General features: G+C 35.7%; 3 protein-coding genes across 3 annotated transcripts in view; 1 reads left to right on the top strand and 2 right to left on the bottom strand.

Moving 5' to 3' along the window:
- The first annotated feature begins 1,083 nt into the window (after nucleotides 1–1,083).
- Nucleotides 1,084–11,583, top strand: LOC123540017 (probable peptidyl-tRNA hydrolase 2). Its single transcript, XM_053526496.1, has 6 exons — nucleotides 1,084–1,206; nucleotides 3,370–3,634; nucleotides 4,267–4,356; nucleotides 5,828–6,045; nucleotides 9,126–9,240; nucleotides 10,988–11,583. The coding sequence occupies exons 2-6, from the start codon at nucleotides 3,530–3,532 to the stop codon at nucleotides 11,072–11,074; spliced, it is 615 nt and encodes a 204-aa protein (XP_053382471.1). The 5' UTR covers nucleotides 1,084–1,206; nucleotides 3,370–3,529; the 3' UTR covers nucleotides 11,075–11,583.
- A 1,721-nt stretch (nucleotides 11,584–13,304) lies between these two features.
- LOC123540695 (perlucin-like protein) overlaps nucleotides 13,305–26,588 on the bottom strand; it is a 37,874-nt gene continuing 24,590 nt past the window's right edge. Inside the window, exon 5 of the transcript XR_008367792.1 lies at nucleotides 13,305–13,548. The gene's annotated coding sequence lies outside the window, so the exon portion shown is untranslated. The remainder of the gene's footprint in view (nucleotides 13,549–26,588) is intronic.
- On the bottom strand, nucleotides 15,434–18,937 carry LOC123540696 (CD209 antigen-like protein A). Its single transcript, XM_053526502.1, has 3 exons — nucleotides 18,693–18,937; nucleotides 17,076–17,176; nucleotides 15,434–15,646 (listed from the first exon to the last, which is right to left on the bottom strand). Exons 1-3 carry the CDS (start codon nucleotides 18,841–18,843, stop codon nucleotides 15,449–15,451), a joined length of 450 nt encoding a protein of 149 aa, XP_053382477.1. The 5' UTR covers nucleotides 18,844–18,937; the 3' UTR covers nucleotides 15,434–15,448.

Consider the following 26,588-nt stretch of genomic DNA (forward strand, 5'->3'; position numbering starts at 1 on the left):
ATGAATAGTATATTCATGTAGTAGGGGTCGAACTGTGTCGAAAACCTTCCAGATATGGTCAAAATAGTGAAATATTCTAAGTTTGAATACTTCCCGGTCATCTTCTCTGACCTCTCCTCAAAACCTAGATCTGTCCAGGTACCCAATCTTGGTCAGACTCATAACTACACTTTCTTTTCGGGTATGTCTATATTTCATTGACATTTGGTCTCAAACTAGGTCGAAACCCTTCCAGACTTAAACTGAGGTCTTCCTCCAACATAAAAGCTGGGAAGTCGCCATATGACCTACAACTGTGTCGGTGCGACGTTAAACCCAACAAAATCAATAAATAAATAAACATGGTTTAAACAGTGATATTTTTTATGAGCAAACGCTGCCCGGTCATCTTAATTTATGATCCTCACAGTAGGGCTACCCAATGGATACCCCAGGTACCTAATCTTGGCCAGGACCTATACATCAACGTAAACTATTATAGTTAGTAACTCGAAATTTCAAAATATTAACTCGAAATTTAGAGTTAGTAACTCGAAATTTTGACTTAGTAACTCGAAATTTCGAGTTAATAAATAACGCACACCTGGCACTAATTAATGCTCTTCCGTAATAACTGGCACATTAATCAGTTTATAAACGCAACATAACAAAAAGTAATATTAGTATATCAGATAACTATTTTTTATAACGTAACAAGAACCTGATTGTGATTAGTATAAAAGAATTAACTAAATATATATAGATTTAGTACATGCACATTTTAATTAAATGTTTAAAGATAAACTATGCCCACCTTTCAGTACATATATGTATAATTAATTCAAATGTATAAAATACATATTCGATTTTTCCAAGCTGGCCAAATACAAAATGTATCTGCTAGTATGCAAAGTCGAATTCACAAAAAATGTACTGTAGCTATAGTTATAGAACTAAGTGTATCGTTTAATTGCGCAGATATGTTAATTTCGTGTTTTTACAGATGCTCTGCAGTAGTATTCATATAATTTCCTTAAATATTATCGGTAGTTTTATCATGTAAGCAGACAAGGTAGATTATAGAGCTCTCTTAGAGAAGATTCCGGAAAATAAAGCAGGGGCTACGGGTTTTATTACTAGCCGTGAAAACCGAAAACCGTATGGCATAGCTTTTGGAGTGCAAGAAAGCGTCTACTGTTCAAGATCTAATATGTCTGCGCCCATGAGGTTTGCATATTACTACGAAATAGTTTTTTAGAACATGATAATAGACTTTAGTATGTTATTTAAGTGTTTATAAGGACCTTACATGTCTACCTATGTAAGAGAGGGTTTTCGATCCTACTGGATGACAGCATGGAATGAGGACCAGTTTTAAATTTCATAATTTACATATTTTTGGCTACGTAAAAAGAAAATCTGATTATCAGTTTAGAAATCTTCATTTTGAAACCTTTGATTAATGGTTTAAATAAAGCATGTCCACAATTAATCAATAAATTGCATTAACGGAAGAAGAAGAAGAACAAACCTCCCAGTCAACCATTATCTTTAGGAAGTGTCTAGCCCGGGAGACAATCAAAATCCCCTTGATCAAAATCCCCTTCACTGAAAAATGATAGGGTGTTACAAAATCCCCTTCATACTTTTGCAGGGGGTATCATAATCCCCTCTGTGATTTTTACTTATTTCATCAAGTTCAAATACAACTATATACAACTTAAAAGTCTATTGCATAAAGCACGTAAATACAATGCCTTTAGCAAACATAATATAATTTGGAGCAGTAATATCTATATATCTATAATGTTAATCACAGAGGGGATTATGATACCCCCTGCAAATGTGTGAAGGGGATTTTGTAACACACAGTCATTTTTCAGTGGAGGGGATTTTGATCAAGGGGATTTTGATATACACTCGTCTAGCCCTCCAGTAGACCCGTTCATGAAGAAATTGATTACTGTGCCACTACCAGATTCCTTGATAATCCCAGAGGATATGACAGACAGCTTATTCCTACAGCACTATCCATTAGCCTTTTAACAACAAACTGAACATTGGTCTTGAACTTAATTGTTACATTTTTGACGTTTTGAAATTTCCCATTTATTACGGGTAATATTGTTATTAATATTATTATACCAGATTTCCATAGCCCCCTTTTCATGATAAATATGTTCAAAGGCACTTTACATATAGTAAACGTAGCCACACATGACACGAAATTCATCTTCTACTAGTTAAACACAGAGCGATCTGACCAGACAGAGTGAGATAAAGCCCACAGAACAGATAGAGAGAAATCCTTATTAGATACAGACTTGTCCGGCTAACATAGCCTAGCTCTTGGCGAATGGACAGTCTGGTTCTTTAACATGCCCCATGTATAGCACCGATACACGCGAAGCTCTCTTTCCTATGAAGAACCAGTACAGGCCTCTAAGTTAGGTGGGAGACACTCATGAGCACCTCAGAAATTTCCAGTGCCTGGGCCAGGATTTGAACCCTGGACCTCTGGATCGACAGTCATTCTGTCAAGTGTGTTACCATTAGACCACCGGCCCACCTATAATGTTTATCAATGCTGTAGAATGTTAAGATTAATTGCTTACTTTGAATTTTAACGTGATTTCCTGGTCTAGGTAATATGAGAATTGATATGAGCTTGGTGTTTCACTGTTAGATTTATGCCAACAGAGCCGGGACACAGACACTATCATCTTTGCTGATAACAGATACACTGTTCTCTTACTTGAAGTTAGTCCTGTTCTGTAGTGTGTTTTTTTTCTCAAAACAATGTGTATTTCCTGTTTTCTGTTTACCGTTTTCTCTTCCAATAGAATGATATATTATAATTATCTGGCACTTTTTTTTTTTCAAATACTGATTCAGAATGATTTTGGTATTCTGGTCTTATCAATAAGCTGGCCACTTCAGACTTCAGTGGTCTGTAAAAATGGCACTGATAGTTCTAATGCACTGTATTTATAGGAGATGATTTTAATCAGATTGACATATTAGACTCAACACTACTTATATCATATTATGAATAATGACATTAGGCCGTGCCTATGAAATCCTATGTTTCTGTCTCTAAGATCAAAAATAAGTAATGATGTCATACCTATGGTATCCATAGTATCAAAAAGATAAAGAGAGCCAATTGCCGCTATAAATGTGTACATTTAACAAGTCTTATGCTTTTGCTTGAGAATCGTATTTAAGCCGCAAAGCCCAAACACTTTCACCAATCCTGCTAAAGAAACAATGTGCATTATTATGTTGCCCTTATCTTTGCACCACAGGTAAGTAATCTTTGCCCATTATTCTGAACCAGCTAAGTATAATGCAGAGTCAAAAAATATATAGTATTTTCATTTTTCGCAGTGTCTGGACCAGTACGAATCTATGCCATACCAGTAACAGAAGTGCCACATTCTGAACACACTGCAGAGATCCCTGAAACTTTGAGCGATAGCAGATATTAGAGAAGTCAAATTCAGCCATTTTGTACTATACCTTGTTGTTATTTAACGTGTTTGGCGTGATGGATCAAGAAGCTGGAGCCGGCTCAAACTCGGGCTTTCAACCCAAAGAGGAGATCGTAAACACACTCTTAAGTCTTGGGTTCTCAAGAAATGCCGCTATAAAGGTAAAACATAATTTGAGCAGTGCCATGAGAAAACCAACATAGTGGGTTTGCAACCAGCATGGATCCAGACCAGCCTGCGCATCCGTGTAGTCTGGTCAGGATCCATGCTGTTCGCTAACAGTTTCTCTAATTGCAATAAGCTTTGAAAGCAAACAGCATGGATCCTGACCAGACTGCGTGGATGCGCAGGCTGGTCTAGATCCATGCTGGTCGCAAAGCCACTATGTTGGTTTTCTCATGGCATGGCCTATTTGTTATAAATCTAAGATGCTTTTGTTACCAGTTGAAAGGGTCAGGAAGGTTTTGGTAAAAATATTGCTGCCACTTTTTTGGTTATGAAACATAAAACAGTTGTATTTAATTCTTGTTATTTCCTACTTTTGGTAATTTTTATCATAGGTTAAAATATTTGATTAGCATCTGCTGGTAGGAAGTATTATACCCCCTCAAACAAAGTTTTGGAGGGTGTTATAAATTTTTTTTTGAGATATACAAGGAGATATAATCTAACTCTGACATTTTAAAATTATTAATATAACAAACCATGGTAATTATAATTTGATCATGTGCAGGTTTTGGCCTCACACCTACAAGGTAATTACACTATTGTTTTACAACTTTCGTATTTACAGGGATGCTATTATACTGGTAACTACAATGCTGATCTGGCTGCAGCGTGGGTGATAGAAAACCAAGACAAAAACTTAGATGGTCCACTGGAGGTATTTTTGTTATGATAAAATCTCATGTTTTGAAAAATTTAAAGTGATATGCTGGAAATGCACCTTTAGTGGAAGTGCCGTTGTAGAGCATGTCATTTATTGCTTCACCATTTATAGTTCTGATATTGTATAAGTATTGACAGAAGGAAAACTGTTAAATAAATTGAAAATATCATACTGATACCTCATAATTTGATCAAGACAGAAAGTAATTACTGTACAATTGTTTCAGTTCTGAAGTCATTTTGCTTCACATGAGATATTCAGTATAACTACAGTCAAACTTCATTTGCTCAAACTTGCCGGGACTGACAAAATTTGAGTCTTCAGTAGTTCAAGCCATCAAGCAAGATGTTTTACAGGGACTTAGTTGGGATCTGACAATGAGTTCGAATTAATCCAAGTTCGAGCGAACAAAGTTTGACTGTCAGTTCTTGTAGTTGTTTGCTTATAGCACATTAATTGGGAACATGTAATTTGAGCTTATTGTTGAACTTAATTCAAGTAATTTTTATGCCTCTTGTAGAAGAGTGGATATATTGTTTTGCTCAGGTTAGTGCGTCTGCCGGTCTGTTGTCTGCCTGTAGGTATATTGTTTTGTTTTTGATCAATAGCTACAGAACACTTTAACCAACAGTTTATTATTTATTTTTGGATCAGAAGGCCAAAGATCAAGGTCATAGTGACCATGAGACTAAAATGTTTTTGATCAATATCATGAGAATGCTTGTTGGAAGACTGTCAAACGTTATAGGACTCATGCAGTCAGCAGGTGAGTCTTCCTGTTTTAAGGTCAGTTGGCCAAAGGTCAAAGTCATTTTTTTCTGGTTGAAGAATACTTCGGCAAGTTGTTATCAGACTTAATGGTGTTATTGACTGTTGTCAGAAGATGACCCATATTGTTTTGGAGGTCAGTGAGTCAGAGGTCATAGACTAAGTCACCTAGAGACTGGAAAAGGCTTCAGATCAATCACTGGAGAACACTTGGGAACTTTATAGGATCATTGCCTTTGATTATTAGGTGACACCAATTGTTCTTAGAGTCAGTAGGTCAAAGGTCAAATGCACAGTTACCTTGAGACTAACAGTAGTTTCTTAGCAATACATCAACTAGAGAAGAACTAGGCCCACAGTCATTAGACTTTATGCAATGATTGTCTATCTCAGTAAATGACCTCTATTAGATTGTTGTCAGGAGGTCAAGTTCAAGGTCACAATGACCTTGAGACCAAAAATGGTTCCATATTAAATACCGTAGTTGGAGAACTCTTTTGCCATAAATCTTCATAGCATGATTGTCTATAGTTAGTAGGTGACAGGGTCATTCTTCAGTCTTTGTGGATATAAAATCAAAGGTCAAGGTCACAGCATACCTGAGAATGAAAATTACACAAACAGTGAGCTCTGACAGGCCATCATGGGATTGGGAGATGTGCATTTGTTATACAAACAGCTCTTGTCATCACTTCAGGACGACCTTGAATTTGAAGATGAAGAAGAAGACAGTGAAGGTGATCTGCCAGAAGGTTTTGACTTACATAAGATGGTGTTTGTTGTCAATATGGAACTGAACATGGGTGTTGGTAAAGTAGCAGCACAGTGTGCACATGCTGCTCTCGCCCTCCATAGACTTATGATTGATAACACAGACAAGTTCGGTGAAATGATGTTGAGCTGGGAACAATTTGGGTAAGTGTTACTAAAGAAGGATCAACTTACAGAAGGATATATATGGTACAAAGTGTACTGTATATATCCATCTGTAAGTTGATCCTTCTTTAAGAATTGTTCCTTAAATTACTTCAAAATTGGCACTATTTTGCAGACACTTCTATAAAAACTTTACGTCAGTGAAATTGACTTGCTTATTAATGAGACAACACATTAGGTCTGGTAAAAAAAAAGAGACAAATACCTCACTTTACAGGTGAATATATGTAGTATACATGTATCTTGTTTTACCATTTCTAGCTTATCTATACTTTTTAGCTCACCTGAGCATGAAGAACTCAAAGGTGAGCTTTTGTGATCGCCCTGTGTCCGTCGTCTGTCGACGTCGGCGTCAACAATTTGACTGTTAACACTCTAGAGGTCACAAATTTGAGCCAATCTTAATAAAACTTGGTCAAAATGTTACCCTCAAATCTTGGATGAGTTCGATATTGGGTCATCTTGGGTCAAAAACTAGGTCACCAGGTCAAATCAAAGGAAAAGTTTGTTAACACTCTAGAGGTCACAGTTTTGGCCCAATCTTAATGAAATTTGGTCAGAATGTTACTCTCAATAAAATCTTGGACGAGTTCGATATTGGGTCATCTGGGGTCAAAAACTAGGTCACCAGGTCAAATCAAAGAAAAAGCTTGTTAACACTCTAGAGGTCACAATTTGGGCCCAATCTTAATGAAACTTGGTCAGAATGTTACCCTCAATAAAGTCTTGGACAAGTTTGATATTGGGTCATCTGGGATCAAAAACTAGGTCACCAGGTCAAATCAAAGGAAAAGCTTGTTAACACTGTAGAGGCCACATTTATGACAAATATCTTCATGAAACTTGGACAGAATGTTAATCTTGATGATCTCAAGGTCCAGTTTGAATCTGGGTCATGTGGGATCAAAAACTAGGTCACCAGGTCAGATCAAAGGAAAAGCTAGTTTACACTGTAGAGCAGGGCTCCGGAAATTTTGAAAATTCAATCGGTCCTGAACGAAAATCCTGACATCGGCGCCACCCCACCCACCGCATTCCCAATATTACATATTTTGTAAAACGTGATAGATTAAAGAAATAAGCATGTCATGCATTAAAACTGAGTTACCGGTCACCGCGTGTTTCCATACAATGAAGACAGTTATTCAGTGTTATGTGTGATAGTTACTTTGTTTAAATTTCGATGTTTTTCCGAGAAAATACTTGCAAGGATAAAATTGCCGAGGCATTGACACCATGTGTGTAACTAGTCTAAAAGCCAACATACGTGACTTCGGTACCGATACACGGCAGATACTTTGTGATGTTTCCTCATTCTTTGACGGAATTCTATAAAATACAATGCGTCAAAGTGAATTACATGACACATATTCTCTGCTAAACAGCCACAGTATTTTAAGAATACTCTGCACAATTATAGGTCATATGGCAACATTCCAGCTTAGATGGTGGAGGAAGACCCCAGGTGCCCCTCCGTGCATTATTTTGTCACAAGCTGGCACCTTGGTAGAACCAACGACCTTCTGTAAGCCAGCTGGAGGGCTTCCTCACATGAAGAATTCAACGCCCTGAGTGAGGCTTGAACCCACATTGATGAGGGGCAATTGATTTGAAGTCGGCGACCTTAACCACTCGGCCATGGAGGCCCAACCTAATATTTAAATTAAATGTGTATGTAGTTTCATTCAAGAACAGTCAGTTCTAAAAAAACACTTCCGGTTGTTATTAGTGATAGTTTACATTTATACTTATGACATAAATGATACCTATGTATAGTAATTGTTCATGTTTTGAAATATGAAATTTGGGTCTTGTGTACCTTTAAATGTTTAAAGGTGCTCACTCAGAGTTAGTGTGAAATTTTTCAACATGTTCGTTTGCCAAGCAAGCATGGAATATGTATATGACACTGAAAAATGATAATGTGAAAATAAGTGATAGGTAAATTAAATGTGTAAAAAAAGCAAGATGAATTTTGAATTTCTCCACTATTTCAAAAGTGTTACAAATGGTTTACTGCCTTCTGCACAAAATTTTTAAATTAGTAATTTATTAGAATATCTTCAATAATCAATATATTTGTATTACTGATCAGTTTCTTGGTACCTACATTTTAGCAGTTTTTTTGACAGAGTAATATATTATACCAGCTTTTATATAGTGCCCTATTCATGATAATACTTATACTGCTAAATTTCTATAATGAACTTATCCATCTTTCAATTTGGACTATTAATTGTTACAAGGGATGCATACCAAAAAGATACTGACTGAATGGCGAACAGTGCAGGTCATGATCAGACTGCACAGATGAATAGCCAGAATCAATTGTGTCCAACATAATAAGGGATAAACAAGTTCAAAGACACTTTATATAGTGCAAAGGCAGCAACTCAAGGCGCTAAAATCATCCTCTACTAGTACAGACACAGTGTGATTTGACTATAGGGACAGAGTGAGACAAAGCTCTCAGAACAGAGAGAGAAAATACTTTAAGATACAGGCCTGTTCGGCTAACTTAGCCCAGCTCTGGCTATTTAACGTGCCCACTAGCCCTTCACTGTTGTAGGTTCAAAAGCTTGGTTGGGCTGTAGAATTCTTTCATGTGAGGAAGCCATCCAGCCTGTTTACAGAAGGTCAGTGGGTCAACCAAAGTGCCAACCCGTGCCTAAAATAATGCCTTGATGGGCTCCTGTGGTCTTCTTCCACCGTGAAAATCAGAAAAGTCAGCATAAGAATGATAATGGTCAGTGTGACGTAAAACCACAGGTGTCTGAAGCTCAATCAATAAAATATATATGCAGGTTAGAGCTCTTATATATTAGGTGGGTGGGGTATGGTAATGCATATATCTCTTGATAGAGCTTCAAGCGCCTGTCGTAAAACCTAGCCAAAAAAACTATATATATGATCATCTCTGATATGTAAATAAAAGGGAAAGACAGGAAGAGTTCAAAGAGTTATTTCCCCTTGTAAAGAACAGAAATGTTTGAGAAGACTTTATTAGGGCATCTGTATTTAAAGCATATCATCTGGATTATTTTTCAATTCCATTTCAGTGAGACCAAAATTGTTTTAAAAGGAGACAATTCAGCACAGTTGTTAGAGTTGGCACAGAAGGCAGAAAGTGCTGGTTTACCCAATTATATTGTACATGATGCAGGCAGAACACAGGTTGGTAAAATTTTTAAGTGAGCGCTGTGTTAAAACCAAAGTTAGTAGGCCTTTGCAACCGATATAGATCCTGGTCAGCTTGTACATTCATGCAGTCTGGTCTGGATCTATACTGGCTGCTTATCAGTTTCATACACGTGCTGAAGTTGATAAATAAACAGTATGGATGTTGTTGGTATAATTGTAAGGTATGGATGTGCATTCTGGATCCAAACTAGTCGCATAGCCCTAAGATTAATGTTGGTTTTTGCACAGCGACGCTTAATTGTTAATGTTCATCTGATACCGGAAATTCAGGCTAGAAGGTAGGACTGGGATGATTACTCGGTTAATCGGATCCAATTCGATTACTAAGTGAAACAGGTTTCAATTTTGCAAAACCGCAAATCGCTCTCAAACAACAAACTTCATGAATGGTACCTTATCTTTATACATTTCTTTGACCAGCACATAGGCCTGCAGTATATTACCGCTAAACTACATCAACTTGAACATAATCAATACAGAAGTCTCGGATTTGCCTGTCATGATATATCTAAAGTTAAATACACCAAAATGCACACTGCTTGCAAACGATAAAATCCGTACGTTCTTACTGAAGCCAGCCGCTGGAAGTACCCTCAATGGTTGTCAAGAAAGAAAATAGCATTTTAGATATGGCGGTCGATTAACCTGTTCGATTTGATTTCATACAAAAGATTAACCGGTTTGAAAATTTTGAAATCGTCCCAGCCCTACTAGAAGGTAATTGCCCAGGTGTTAGTAAGATCTTATTGATGGTAGCACATCATGTTTCAAATCTACCTAGACAGTCTGCTTGCATTTCTTCTCATGTAGAATTTTTCTCTACTCACTAAATGATAAAAGGAACTTGCATTTTTGAACACACCAAGTGTAGGGAACTGAATAACTCAAAGCTAGAAACTTTAGCAACATGTATTTATGCAGCCATAAATAATTTGATATAAATGATAATGAGAGAAAGAAACTGTAAATTTATTTTAAATAATTGTTTCTCCCTTTTTGTTTAGATAATCGTTTCCCTTTGTGTAATATTTATTATCTCCCATTTGAATTTAAAACTTTTTGAAGAGCTGTAAAATGATCTGTACATAATGATAGATGGTAGTAGAAAAGGTTGTGCAGTTGCCAATGAATTTTGCTTCAACAGTTGTCCGTAACTGCCTTTTCCGAAACCAGTAGGGGACTTTGCACTGCCTGGCATTACTACCTTAACCTTTTTGCCCAATTAGCTGAACAGGGAGAGTGCAGATTTATGGTCGCTGGTTGTGAGTTCGACCCAAATACAAAGGATATTTTCTGTTTTGACAACATAAGACATTTTATCTGAAATCATCCGTTCTCCACCTCTGATTTATGCATAGAAGTTGACAATTACCAGGTTAGTACTGGTATAGAATCCAGGAACATTGGTAAGGTTAACAGCCTGCTCTTGCAGAATTAAAATATTTCTGAAAAATTGCATTAAATGCAAAAACAAATCCTTCACCAGTTTAATCAGTATGTGAAATCATTAATATTCGTGAGGGACTAATTTTCATGGATTTCGTGATTAAGTCAATCCACGAAATTTAATCTCAACGAACAAGCAAAATTCTCATTCAGTTATGTTCAGAAGTTGAAATCCACGAATTCATATCTCCACGAAATTGCCTTTTTGACAAAAACCACGAAATTTCATGCCCACGAAATTAAATGATTTTGCAGTATAAAATGTTTATTTCAGATTGCTGCTGGATCACAGACAGTACTTGGTATTATTGGTAAAATTGATGTGGTGGACTCTATAACAGGCAAATTGAAGCTGTTGTGATATCATGAGATCATATTGTCATGAGGATAACTTCATTGGGAAATGTGCATGAGTATCACATGTATGGGAGAATGTGCTTCCGGTGTTACACAGTACAACAAAGGCTGGAAACAAGTCACCGTAGAAAAATATCAACAATGAATGAATTTATGAATGGACAATATCATGCAGACTCAGTCTCATTTATTTATAATTCGACATTGTTATCATTAGTCATCTGTAAATAGCTCAATGGAGTGTTTCATGTACTTGTTTTAAAATACGGCAAATCTACATTCTGTTGTTGATTTGTTTTAAAACTTTAGATGTGAAGCTTTGCAGAGGGAATGAAATTAAGATGTTGTGGAACAGTTTTACCGGTATATTAAATTAATTTAAATTTTTTCATGTTTTATTTCAAGAAATTTAATTTTTCATATTGTCTTGAGAAAATTGTGATGTTATCATTATGCTTGAATATTTAAGTCTTGTATATAATTTTATTGAAAATAAAATGATAGGATTCATTATTCAGCAGTTTTATTCCTAATATGTACTCATTGTAGCCCACTAAAGGGACTAACCCACACATTTTAGGCGAAAAATAATTTCTTTCAAAAATCAATAAAAAGTGAGTAACAACAAAATGCTGTCGGGAATAAGTCATATCACGGGAATGAAATACTACTTCGATGGAAAAAACCTCCTCAGAAAGAGGTACTGATTCGATCACCAGGGCGAGATGTATTGATTTCTCCCTTAAAACCTTTATTACAATATTAAAATGTGTAAATTCTATTTGTAGCATGATACAATTAAATATAATAAGTGGAACAAACTGCAACACTAATATAAGGACTTGCTAGTAACATCAATGGAGCCATTGTAAGGTTTTGAGTCTCAACGCCAATTTTTTATGCCCCACATATGTGTGGAGCACATAAATGATGGGGTTAATGCCAAAAGGTACATTAACCTTTAATTTTCAGCACTTGGTACATTTTGGCATTAACCCCATGATATAGCCCTTCTGTATGTACTTGTGAAATCTTGTGCATCAAACTTCTGTCATACTATAAGCCTGAATTGCTTCAAACTTTAACAAATAAACAAGCTTTATGTGTAGATGACACTGAAGGAAGTAACTTTTTGTTGTGACTGTTTTACCACAGTTAAGGCCCTTTGATAGTTTTGCTGTATAGAATGTAGAGAAACTCGAGCTCTTCCCATACTGTTAGCCTGATTTGGCTCAAACTTTCACAGATGAACAAACTTAATGTGCAGATTACCATCAAGGAAAGAACTTTTGCTGTGACTATTCTTACTGCAGTTATGGCCCTTTGATAGTTTTGCTATATAGAATATAGAAAAAAATGTTGTGTGTCAAACTCCTCAAACACCGTTGAAAGGTCCATCATATGCCTAAAAGTTTCGCAAATGGACCTTGACATGAAGATGACCATAAATAATGGATTTTTTTCTGTGGGTGTTTCTTTTTAGCTCACCTGTCACGAAGTGACAAGGTGAGCTATTGTGACCGCTTGATGTCCGTCGTGCGTCAACAATTTGTAAAAAAATCTTCTTCTTGAAAACCACTGGGCAGAATTACACCAAACTTCACAGAAATGATCCTTGGGTGGCCCCCTTTCAAAATTTTTCAAAGAATTGAATTCCATGCAGAACTTTGGCTGCCATGGCAACCGAAAGGAAAAACTTTAAAAATCTTCTTCTCAACAACCAGAAGCCCTAGAGCTTAGATATTTGGTGTGAAGCATTGCCTAGTGGACCTCTACCAATTTTGTTCCAATCATGACCTCAGGTTCAAAATTACCCCGCCCCAGGGGTCACTTGATTTTACATAGGAAAATCTTAAAAAATCTTCTTCTCAAAAAGCAGAAGCCCTAGAGCTTAGATATTTGACATGTAGCATTGCCTAGCGGACCTCTACTAAAATTGTTCAAATCATGACCTCCGGGTCAAAATTGACCCTGCCCCAGGGGTCACTTGATTTTACATATGAAAATCTTCAAAAAAATTCTAAAAATAAACCAGAAGGCCTAGAGCTTAGATATTTGACAAGTAGCATTGCCTAGTGGACCTCTACAAAATTTATTAAAATCATGACCCCCGGGGTCAAAATTGACCCAGCCCAGGGGTCACTTGATTTTACATAGGAAAATCTTAAAAAATCTTATTCTCAAAAACCAGAAGCCTAGAGCTTAGATATATGGTGTGAAGGCATTTATATACATTGTTTCATCATACCTGTTTTATTTTCTTTGTTTTGTTTTAACGCCATTTTTCAACAGTATTGCAGTTATGTAACGGCGGGCAGTTAACATAACCAGTGTTCCTGGATTCTGTACCAGTACAAACCTGTAATTGCCAACTTCTCCACATCAATCAAAGTTGGAGAACGAATGATTTCAGACACAATGTCTTTTATCAAATCGTCACGGAGAACATATGCCTCGCCTGGGGATCGAACTCACGACCTCGTGATTCGTAGAACTGTGCACTGGGCTAAAGCTGTTTTGTACACTTAATTAATTACAAAAAAAGTAGAATAAACACTAAAACACGACCCTCTAAGAACCAAAGAAGAGTTACAATGGTTGAAACTTAGAAATTGCTTTTTAAAATCAGTTTGGTTTCTGTTCACATACTGCTTTCATCAAACTTTTACACTGAGCGTCATTCCAAGAATAACTATGTCCGTGGTAGAAATGAACGCAATGTTCTTTTCCACCTGAGTTGCTCGGTTCACCGGATTTCCAGTCAGTAAATGCGACCACGTCATTTGTACCATACCACTTAAACGTTCCCTCTTGGTGCAGGTCGGTAGTGAGCATCTGTGAATAGAGGCTACAACAGTTATATTAAGGTAGTTGTACCGTAATGACAGTCGTTTATTTCCGTACGATTACGTACTCTGGTATGGCGCTTCGGCATTCTTCGGACGATGACGTAGCTCATACGAGCACCTGGCTTTCGGTTCATTCTGTGACAAAATGCCTGTGATACTCTTATTAGATCGTTCCCTTAAATTGCTGCCTTTTAATAAAACTGCTTTCAATAGGAGCTACGTAGTGCTTTTCTCTTTATTATGCTGATCAATCACTTAACGTACGTATTTGGAATAAATTATAGCATTGATTGCATTCATATTTCGTTAAATCATTTATAATTCTTCTGTTCATGATGCAATTTCGTTGTTAAAAACTTTATTTTAATAGGTATCAATAAATGCTTATTGTTTGCGTATATACGTACATGTATAATCAGTCGTTGTCAGGAGGGCGTTCATTAGAAATGAACTAGTTGCACCAGGACTTTAGGCTGATATCCCTACAAAAAACAGATAAGGGCATTCTGTGTCTTTATTGGACATAGAAGCCTGGGTCGTGGCATTCTGGTGATTATTTTAGTTAGGCATTTTGCTGTAAGCTAAGGGTTTACTATTTACTCTTGTACTTTTTTTTTTATACATCTATACATTGTAGTTCTTGGCATTAAAAGCATCTTTAATTATTCTTCTGATTCTTCTATAAGCTAATCATTTTCGAATCATTTCTTTCAAATAACTAAGCAGATAGCTTGAGGAAAAGTTATATAATAGTTATTGAGAATTTATAGGCATTTCGCTACATAAATCAATTCGACAAGCAGTCATTAGGAAAATTATATACACAGCATGTTAAGTACTTTCATTTTACTGTTATTGCATTCTGATACTTTTTCTTGTCTTTTTATGTTATTAGTGTATTTTTATCTAGACCGCTCGGATAAATTTATATTAGCACCCACCGAAATTTGTTACAATTCCGGAGAATGCCGAAATCATACACAGAGTATACGTAGTCAGATAGAAAGGAGTGATCGCACTTTCTTTATTGTGTTTAAACTTTGTCGTTTCCTGTTGTAACAGTTCGCTCCACATAAGCAAAACACATTCCACAAAGGTAAAGATTTTGCTGGCTGATTTATGCCATCGCGTTCTATCGTGCTGGCACCTTTGAAGAGCGCCAACACGCTTAACACGCTAAAACAACAAACTAGCGCACCAATACGGCACAAACAATACGACAAATACCGTATTTTTGTATCGGCTCAATTATTTGTTGTTTTAGCGTACGCGCTAACACACCTGGGCCCATATTCATACAGCTCCTAAGGAGAAAACTTAGGAAAATTCTTAACTTTGTAAAAGTTTCTGAACATTATAGCACAAAAGAAAAGTGTACACTTTATAAGATTTATTGATAATCTTCATTACTATGCCAGTATGTATGTGACAATATTGTTAGACATTCCAACTATCTCGACAATTGTCCACAAAATGCTTTGGTACTTTCCCCTTAGTTAGTCCCTCAGGGAAAATTTTCCCTTAGGGGCTTAGTGAATACCAGCCCTGAACGAAATGGCAGAAAAGGTGCATTTTGTGGACAGGTTTGATTGTATATCAGTATTTTCAGAAATCAAATAGTTCAATAATTTCTTACTTTTCAGTTGTTTCAGGTAATGTTTAACGAAGTTATTCTCTACTTCGCTTTCGACTCGTACGAGGTGCCCACCAGTCTGACTACATAGCACCTGAAAAAGATGTATGTGTATCTACAAATAGAAAGAAAGATTTTGTTACTACAGGAAATCATCGACTTTTCGAGTTCGCGCCCTGCCCAGTGCTCAGTACTAGTATATAAACTGACATTTTGTAATGTGGCGATTAAAATATTCCCATGATTATAAATATTGTATTCGATTTGAATGTTTATACTTGCATGCATGTAGATGTGAAGAACGGGGGAATATAAGAAATTTTATCTACTCACGGATGAAAAAACTTTCAAGGTGATTGCAGCTTAGACTAAAATTACTTTAATATGCTTGAATATATCGTCTTTAGAACGTTTCTTCAAATATGTATAGATTAAACCGCATGGTAGTAAGTTCCGCTCCGTGGTTCTTTCCAGCACGGTATATGTAGTACGGATAGCTGTCTCCTTTACTTGTATACAGCTGTCCGTTAGATTGTTAAACAAGTGAAGCTTTGAAATAGTCCAAAAGCTAGTCAACGACAGGTTTGTCATCACAGTAACATAAAAAAGGCTACAAAATGTGTGTCTATGACAAGGCATTTAAAACATTCCCTGCTTGCTAGATAATCGGTCCAATATGCTCTATGACCTTGAGGCTATAGTTATGAAAACTGGACATTGATCCAGACAGATCCTCGAGTCGTATTCAGTATTAATTATTATAAATTAGAAACAATTAAATGTTTTACCGTGGCTAACACTGGCTACGATACGACCTTAAACGTGGGTCAATCCTTCTACATTACATTACATTACTACTACAGTACATGATCGAAAATACTCGTTCGAAGCTAACAAAATTAGTACAGTTATGTAACAAAACCACAGGAAAAGACTTTCTGAATTTTGTCATAAAAATGGGACACACAAGCATTGGTAAAAAATGATCAAAGGTATAACTTGTCACTGCATGACGTTGCTCTTGCATCTAAGTCATTGAAAATGGAACGCAACACAATGTGTTAAGGAACTGTGTATAATAAGACAGCTGTTAACGAATGTAATGTGCAAAGTCACTACGGCCAAAATGAACCAAGTGTGCCTGTGAGAATATGTCAGCGAACTAAGACGATTACAAGTATGCACCATCATATGAGTACCAAATGCGTGAACTACGAACAGGTAGTCAGTAAAAGACACCTAGATGGGGAAAATTCCACTGAAGAGATATTGACCTTGTAAATTAGAACTTTGTAACTTAACTGAAAAATAACGACAAACAAAAACGCGTGTCTTAAGAGTTAAGACAGACGGTAAACATGTTTATTACAGACGTCACAGGAAAATAACAATAAACAGTAACACGAAACAATTCAAACTCATTAGATGTGGACTACGCCTTTGAACGGTCGGATGTTACAGCTTACTTTGAAGTTATCACCTGTTTTTGATTAGCCAATCGTATTTCTAACCAGCTAAATTACCTCAGCATCAAAAAAGCTGACGTCAGCTTGAGAAAACAAATAGCATGATCCTTGAAATGTGACCCATCCGTCCGGACAGTGTCTATTGGTCAGGTCAGCATCTGTAACAGACAGTGTCATGGTATTATACTATTTGGTCTGTACGTCACATATATGGGTGAGTAAGCATTCGACCAAATATTTAAACATACGGGCAGAGCCAAAAGGCGAATCCAGTATGGTTTTTTTTCGGATCGATACTCGTCTAAATATATCCTGTAGTGTACTAGAAAATGTTTAATAATCATTTTTCTTTTATTTTACGCTTATTTTTTCTGTTAAAAAAGGAAAACTATGTACGGAAACGATGTAACCATCACGCCAAATGGTTATTTGCCAATACTTAAAAACTTTTATCAACAGCTTTTCGCGTCCGCTGCATCGACCAATATTGCATCTATTGTTTCCAATACGGAAATGTAAAATTAGACAGTCACATGATACAGTTGTGAATCGCTGACTGGAAGAGAAAAATTAGTATAGAATAAATGTAGTTATATTTTGAATCTGCGGACTCTTCTCTTAATTAAGACCTATCTCCGAAGGCGATATCTAATACTATATATGCCCTCATCTTTAGCTGCTCCTTAAAATCTTTAAATAAAAAACCTGTGTTATTTCATAAAAAGACAACGTCAATCAGTGCCAAAACACTAAAACATACTAGAGGTTCAAATGGCGTCGTATGTGGGTTTCAGTAAGCGTATGAGAATATAATTTTCACACAATTAAGCCATATACAGATCCAAAAAGTTTGTTTTGTTTGTTTTGGGTTTAACAGTATTTCAGTCGTGTAACGGCAGGCAGTTAACCTAACCAGTATTCCTGGATTCTGTTCCAGTACAAACCTGTTCTCCGCAAGTAACTGCCAACTTCCACACATGAATCAGAGATGGAGGACTAATGATTTCAGACACAATGTCGTTTATCAAATAGTCACGGAGAACATACGCCCCGCCCGAGGATCGAACTCGCGACACCGAGATCCGTAGACCAACGCTCTTACCTACTGAGCTAAGCGGGCGGGCAAATCCAAAAAGTACTTAGCACTTCCTTAAGATTATATGACATTGAAAAGAGCCTTCAGATTGGCTAAAACATTGTAGGTCAATGAGACATTGGAGGATTTGCTAATACATTGTAACTGTAAAACAATTATCTTTAAAATATTGGAATATGGTGTATTCTGTGCAATGTGAAACATTTTATGACTGCCTAGCTGTATATTTGATTCTGTAATACACAATTAATTCACAATTCAGTTAAACAGGTTCTAGTGGGAACTGTTCAACTACGTTTGAACAGAAATGAGCGAAATATAATCATAGTCATTCAGTAAAGTAAAAAAGGATCATATATACCCATATCAAAATATATGTTGCAATTAAGTCCATAGATAAGACAATATTGTTTCTGACCTAAATTTTTACATGATGAATTCGATCAATATGTAAACCTGATTAACTCAATTAAAGTCACGTACACGAGCAATTATTACAGGAATCTGAAGAAATCTATATATTATATATTCGGTTTTAATAATCTGACAAATTTTACGAACAAACAAAAAACGTGTACCTCTGCGTTTTTCTAACTCTTCCAGCCTGTGCTCCATCCTAACTATTTTAGCTAATGTTTGCTCCTCGTAGTGGTATCTAGAACAGTGAGCTTCCTCTCCGTTGCTGAAATATACCTGTAACATAATCAAAATTACTCCTAGAAATTTCATTGTGTGCTTCAAAACTGATATAGGACTAAACGAAACTGATACGGGAGTTTTAATGATTGCCGTTCAAAAATGTTCGGCACTTATATGCTTAAATAATAAACTCTCCTTAGCAGCTACTTTGGGGGAAGTATCTCTTATTAGGTAATAAGTGTTTTGTTTACAATGCACGGCCTACTTATCAAATGAACATTTAATGGTACTCTCTCACTCCAAACTCCTCAAAGACGAACATACAAGGGGTGTTAAGAAAGTTGTGCCGCTAGCCTCAGTCTTTGTTATAACTGATCGAATCGTGTGCAAGATACATCCATGATAGAGAGGTCTGTTTTATCCTATAAAATGATACTATATACAGGTATATATTTGTATAATTTTATGCTGTATAAAATTATAGAGACACATACGTGGTATAGTCGAATAAACTGGGTAATGTGAAAAATGAGGTTAAATTACAAGGCTTTTAAAATGTTTCATAATACATTGTTTGTGATAAAGATATATATCAGCATATGCACACTGACAGATTAACGTGTCACATAAAATCATTAAATGGCGAAAATATCTGATATTCATGCTTGCTCGCATACTTGATGTGTTATAAACTCCAAGTTTTGAACCTTGCTTAAAGCATAAAATGCATTTTCATTTTGACCAGGACTATCAGAATAAATAATTACTGTTGTAATGTTGTGACTGATTTATGTGGTGTTACAGTATCTAAAGGGTTCACGCTACTAAATTTCAGCAACAACAACAACAACAACACTGTTCTCAATGATACTACTATTTAATATTCTACTTAATTCTAAGATAATATATACATCAATCCCTTCCTTCATAATTATCTAACATGGTTCTCTATCATTTTATCAGTTATTAACAGAAATTCTATTTTTCAATATAATAACTTCAACGTTAATTGCCTCGGTCCTTATCTAACTTATTCAAATTTGCGCATATCGGACATACGCATCTAACCTAACTGAGTACCAGAATGATACTGAAGTTTTGTCTCAAAATTTCTGCTTATGAAAGAAATAATTCGTGACTTGAGTCTTGCGGCGTGATCAAAAGACCAGGTGTTTATAATTACCTAGTCATTTATCCAGTTAGTCAGTTGTCAAAACGATTAGTAATTTTGAAACATGCATTGCTAGACAATGCATTAACTTGGCGAAAGAATGGAACCTGTCAGTTATTACACATGACTAATTTCTAGACTGGAAAGCTAAGTGTGAAAAGGAATGCGAAATATTTTCTCCAAGTACATGACTTATTCTTGACCGAAAAGCTTTCTGAAAAGAATGTATAACAATTATTTGGTATAATGAATTCTTAAAGTCATTATACGACATTTAGTTCACTACTGATCAACATGACACTTACTTATTACAGCAGTAACAGTTTTAACTGACGTCCTTTTTCAGATGACTTCAATTATACTATTAAATACAAAAATGTAACAGTTTAACATTTTGATTATTGTTTTGGATTAAACATAGTCTAAGTACAGTGAATGTAAATTTTCAAAAGAAATACAGTACAAAAAGGAACCGGTTTCTATATAACCACATGCTTGATTTTCACAAAGAGGCTAGTGATTTCAATAGAATCACGCATATACCACTCATACATATGCATATCTGCATTAATTTGGTGTTATTTTATAGGTTTAAACACCTTTCTGTTGATGTATCTTGCACATGATTCCGGTCAGTTTTAATGAACTAATACATTCAGAATACCCCATAAAATGATTTTGGAACTTTATGGTCTTAAGCAACACAACACATAAAACAATGCATATGTGTGAATAAAAAGACGATTAAAAGCTGTTGAAGCATCCGGAAATATCAGTTGTTTTGTTTCTATAACCATTAAACAGGATAAAGTTAAAGTTTTTTTAATAGTGATCTCTGTGTAAATTAGTTAAGTACTGTTAATTCAAGAAAAAAATTATTAACGAAATTCCCGAGTGGGATTTTAGATTTAAAATGGCGCCTCTTATGTTATTATGTAAAATATATATTAAGCACCGGACCTTTTGAATAAAACAAGTCAAACGGGAAGCAATTAAGATCCTGTGTTTAGTAACATCTTCCCCCTTTAGGAAGGTGGGAAACTTTTTAGGTTGACTTTCCCGAACGGGAAGTTGTCATTACTGACCGCGACATGCTTGTTTTGTCTTGCAATAGTTTGTACTTCTGGAAGTCTATGGCGATTTACTAGTTTGTAGGTACCAATTTACTCACAGTAGGGAGGCAATTTGCGTAAGGCAGCCGTTTTACTCAGTAATTATAATCAATATTTATCGAAAATAGAAACTGACATATGTTAAAACGATGACACTATTTTAGATACGGCCTTCGGGTTAAAAAATAAACAATGATGATTATTGATCAAACATCGATAATAAAATCCATATTTAACAAACACAGCATTTATACATTACGGAGGGCAACAGTTCAAAGGAAAGAAAATAGTTTCGATGTTTTCACAGAAAAATGTTTGAAATAGTATCAGTTGAGGGTCAATTTGTGATTAACCTACATTCACACAAATTATGGTAAGAGCGTAGCAGTTATTTCAGGTAATCTTTTTGACTAGAACGCTTGATACAACTTGATATGGAAAGAAACTAGGCATTAAGGTAGTTCTGCACGTTTGATAAACCGGAAGTGATGGCGTGACGCCATTTTTCCGGAAAACGTAGAATAAAGACTGCATTCGGCGTACGGAACAGAAAATCATTTTATGAATTAATTGCAACCTGTGAGTAAATTTATTACAGTGGTACTGTTGCTATATTGTAAAGTCAAAATATGATATTAAAACATATCACATGTTAAATAATTCAAAATAACGTCCTGAAATTAGCGTGAGATGTCCGGTTTACTTTAATCATGGTCAAATATCTCAAAAATAAGCACACGGACCTATATATTGTATTTCATTAAATTATAGGCCATGTCTTTATTTACAACTGTGAGAAGTTTCATCAAAATCTACATTGTAGAAAAATTTCTATTCGCGAAAATGTTAAGAAAAATATGATTTTCCCATAGACTCTCATTATGAAATATCGCGTGAGGTCCCTATCTTTCAAATCAGTCTAGCAAAAAATCAAGCACACGACCCTATCTTTTTTATTTGCTTAATTTTCTAGGTATATTCTGAAGTTTTGAAAAATCAGTGTTTATTCAAATTCTACATTGTAGAAATAATTTCGATCCAAACCTGCAGAACTACCTTAATTACAAGATTTGTTTCTAGATTGCACCTATTTCAAATTACTTTTTTCCCGGTCGTTGGTTGGTATTGAATTCACCTCCCCAGAACGCAAGCAGACATGGTACCCATGTGGAACCCATATGGTCTCCCATACGGGACCTATATGTGCTACCCATATGGGACACAGATGGGTTTTGTAAACCATTTTGGCATGGGTCCCGTATGGTATGTACTATATGGGACCAATATGGGTCCCTTATGGGTCCCAGATCTTATAACCCATGTGGGACATTTCTGGGTCTCATATCGTATATAGTATGGACCGTTTAGGGGCGTGCTGTGATTGTGTGTATCTTATTCCGGCCGCAGGCAGGTATTGATTTCAACTTTACTTTCTGTAAATATCTGGGATGAAGGTCATTTAACAGCTGATTAAAACTGTATATTTTGATCGGTGGATGAAAATTTCTACAGGTTTTTGAATGGAATAGATAATATTTTCTTAAGGGGTGTACAGGTGCTCCGAGCAGCTGTATTGTTAGACAGTATAATCCGTTGCAAGACTCCTGTGGAAACAGCTAACGTTATAAACCTGAATCCCCCCGGTATTGAATTCGACTACAAACCTGCCAACTCTCACTCTTTCAAATTGGTCATTTCTTCCCCCACTTTTCGGCCCCTCCTTTTTAGTCTTATTTTTTGTGAACGTTTTCTAGATTATGATTCATATAGTTATGATGTAATATATGTGTTCTGTAAAATATGTTCTAGGTCAGAGACCACTAATTCAAAAAAGTAAAGGGAACTTACTGGGAATGAGGTAATTGTATACCTGGGAATAAGGTAACCTATGTGCGTTCTGATTGGTCAGTCATGTAAACAAACCCAAGAAGTGATTGTTTTCAAAACTGAGATTTGTTACTGCATTTACAGTATTTTATTAAACATTTTGACAAGATTTGCTACATTTCATGTGTGCTGAAATAAGTTTTATCAAACGAATTTCTCCCGCCATGCCAACGATGTAAACAGGGGGTTATCTCATTCACACGAAAATTACTTAAATAAATTTCACTATTCATTTGTTTTTCGTCCGATATTTTGGTAGAACTAAGAGAGTTCTTGAGAAACATGTAATAAGATATTCATATTTCGATTTCTGGAAGGCCGTACACGCCATAATGTTATAAGGTAAGTCTATGGGAAAACAATTGGTGGTCTCTAACCTATATTAGAGCTAAAATATTACTTTTCTTGGAAGCAGTGAACGGCAATGTCTACTTGTAGCAGTGAGCACAATGTCCAATTCATACTGCTGCCTCACTGGAAAACCAACCTGGTCTCATTATACTGACATCGAGCTGACAAGTCCTAGCACTATCCTTTTAATGTTGAGCGCCAAGTGATCAAAAATTCATACACTTTCGATTTACAACACCTATACATGTAGTTTTTAAATCCATTTTTCCGGGTTAATTAGGGAATCTCGACAGTTTGAATGAAATAATCAGGAGAGGTTCCTGGAGTCTTCCTCCACCTTCAAAAAGCTGGAAAATCGCCATAAATTGTGTCGTGTGACGTAAAACCACCACCAACAACAAAAAGAAATATTCAATGAGAATTAATTTGCAAGGCAGAACTGTTGAGTTGCCCCTTTTGCCCGATGATGGTTCATGTAACCTGTACCGGAAGGCACACTAATATACTTGAAAAGACATCTTTGATAAGCTAAATTTTGCATTTTTTGTCTTAGACGGTGTTTGTAAAATGTTTACAATGGGTTTTATTCTTTTATTTGCACTGACAATGCTTTTAGAGTGTACATTTCTTTTAGACAGCCGTAGGCGCATTTGCATTGCAGTACAATATTGAATGTAACAAATAGCGCTCAATGGGGATACTAGGAAGATCTTGAAATTCGATTCGCTGACACAATTGCTGAGGGATTTTATGCCGAGGTATTTACAATTTATAAGTTCTGCTTTGTTTATTAAGCTATATAAAACACATCTAAACCTTATACCGATTGGACTGTTGTTTGCCTATATCAAACTGGAGCTCTACTCTAAGTTGCTTTCTATGACAATTTCTTTAGTAGTTTGTACCTGACGTCACAGATAATGACAAGAGAACCAGCTTCTAAAGTGTTTTAATTAATATTCGCTTAATATAACTGAGATAGAAATCTGTCGATAATCTGTTTCAATTTCATGAAAATTATTATAATTTGCTTGCTTCATTGAATACTGAACTGGATATATTAATTACTTTTAGGAATAGCATTTGTTCTTTTTTCTTCTCTGAAAAAAAATCAAAATATCTGTATATTTTTTAACGTTGATAACGATTTCAGAATGTAAACTTTTTATCAGTTAAAGAAAATGTATGGTGGCATATTTCTGCCATGAGATAGCTTATAGTAGCATAAAACGAAATAAAAGTATCGAGATACTAGTAATAAGGTTAACATTCACAAAAATATTTCAAGGAAACTTTAGGCTATAGTACTGAGATAAATTTCGAGAAAGTAGAAAGATCAAGATTATTTCTGAAAGCATCAAGAAAGCTACTAGTATATTTAGCTAGGAAATAGCAGCTATGGGCACCTAACGCAAAACTTATCGAGATAACAATTTAAATTATTGCAATAATATTTCCAGGAAATTTTCTATGGAGACAATCTATTCAGAAAATTTCACTCTATCGAGAAATTGTTTTAGAATCGTGAAAGCTATGTTTACCCAGCTGTCTCATGGCAGAATCATGCCAGCATAATAATGTTTTCAAAAAACACATGCCAAGCTATGTTTGAAAGTTTAGAATATTGTTCTGATAGCTACCAAGCAAATCGAGGCAGTTTAAAGGATAAATGCTAAATTTGCACTAAAAACCTTTAGGAAAGATACAAAATATCTAATAAATATTATTTACTGCTGAAATATTTTCACACATTTCCTGGAAAGTTTGCAATATTATCTTGATAGCTATGAAGGTATGGGCTATTCCAGAAAATATCCACTCCCCTGTGGAAGCAGTTTTATCTGTCTATTGATTCTGCTCAACTCCTATGCGCGTCATTGCGAGAAAAAGTTAAAAAAATAATTGACAAGAATTGTCAAAAGTTATAGGAGTTGAAAGATAATATCACTTCATCAGGTGAGTTAAAATATTAACAAGAGGGCCATGATGGCACTATATCGCTCCAATGAGTTAAGTTGCTTGCTTGAACAAATGTCTTTGCTAAGGCTTCGAAAACAAAAACTAGAAGAGTAAGTCATGGTAAAGATTATTCAAGACATCAATAGAACTCTGTTTTTAAAAATATACAGGTGGTCCAAATCTCTTTTCAGTAGATTCAAGATGAAGAAAGTAGGTCAGTAGGCCATGGTTAAGAATATTAAAGATGATCATCGAAATCTGTATAAAATTTATACAGGTGGTCCAAATGTCTATGTTGTACCTTCAAAAACAAGAAAGTAGGTCAGTAGGTCAAGACTATTCAAGATGAGTATTGAAATCTGTATAAAAATATATACAGGTTGTCCATTTTTTGCTGTAACATCAAAAACAAGAAAGTAGGTCACGATTAAGACTATTCATGATTAATATTGAAATCTATATCAAACATTATACATGTGGTCCATATTTCTTTGCTGTAACTTCAAAAACAAGAAAGTAGGTCAGTAGGTCACGATTAAGACTATTCAAGATGAGTATTTAAATCTGTGTCAAACACTATACTTGTGGTCCAAATTTCTTTGCCATTGCTTCAAAAACAAATAAGTCTATGTAAAACAAGGGATCACCCGGGCTTGGCCTATATGGATCCCAGGGTCATGATTTGAACAATCTTCGTCGAAAACCACTAGAGCATGCCACATACCAAATATCTAAGCTCTGTGTCTTAAGGTTTCAGAAAATAATGTTTACAGGTTTTCCCAATGTAAAAACTGTTGACCCCAGGGCGCAGCCATTTTTTTATCCCAGGGTCATGATTTGAACAAATTTGATAGTTGACCACTAGACAATACTAAATACCAAATATTTAAGGTATGTGCCTTATGGTTCTGGACAAGAAGATTTTTTAAAGAATTTTCCTATATAAGTCAATGGCACATATGGGCATGGCACATATTGACCCCAGGGTCATGATTTGAACAATCATGAGAACCGCTAGAGCATGCCACATACTAAATATCTAAGCTCTGGGCCTTATGGTTTAAGACAAGAATTTTTAAAGGGTTTTCCCTATACAAGTCTATTTAAACCATGTGCCCCCCGGGCGGGGCCAGTTTAAACCCCAAGGAAATAATTTGAACAATATTGATAAAGGACTACTACACGATGCTACATACCAAGTATCAAAGCCCAAAGTCATGTTGTTTTGTACAAGAAGATTGTCCCTATATAAGTCTATACAAACCAAGTGCCCCTCGGGGCGGGGCCAGTTTTAACCTCAGGCCAAGATTTTGAAAATCTTGGTAGAGGACTTTTACACGTTGCTACATACCAAA

This window comes from Mercenaria mercenaria, chromosome 16, assembly GCF_021730395.1.
Source record: "Mercenaria mercenaria strain notata chromosome 16, MADL_Memer_1, whole genome shotgun sequence".
NCBI classification, from domain to species: Eukaryota; Metazoa; Mollusca; class Bivalvia; order Venerida; family Veneridae; genus Mercenaria; species Mercenaria mercenaria.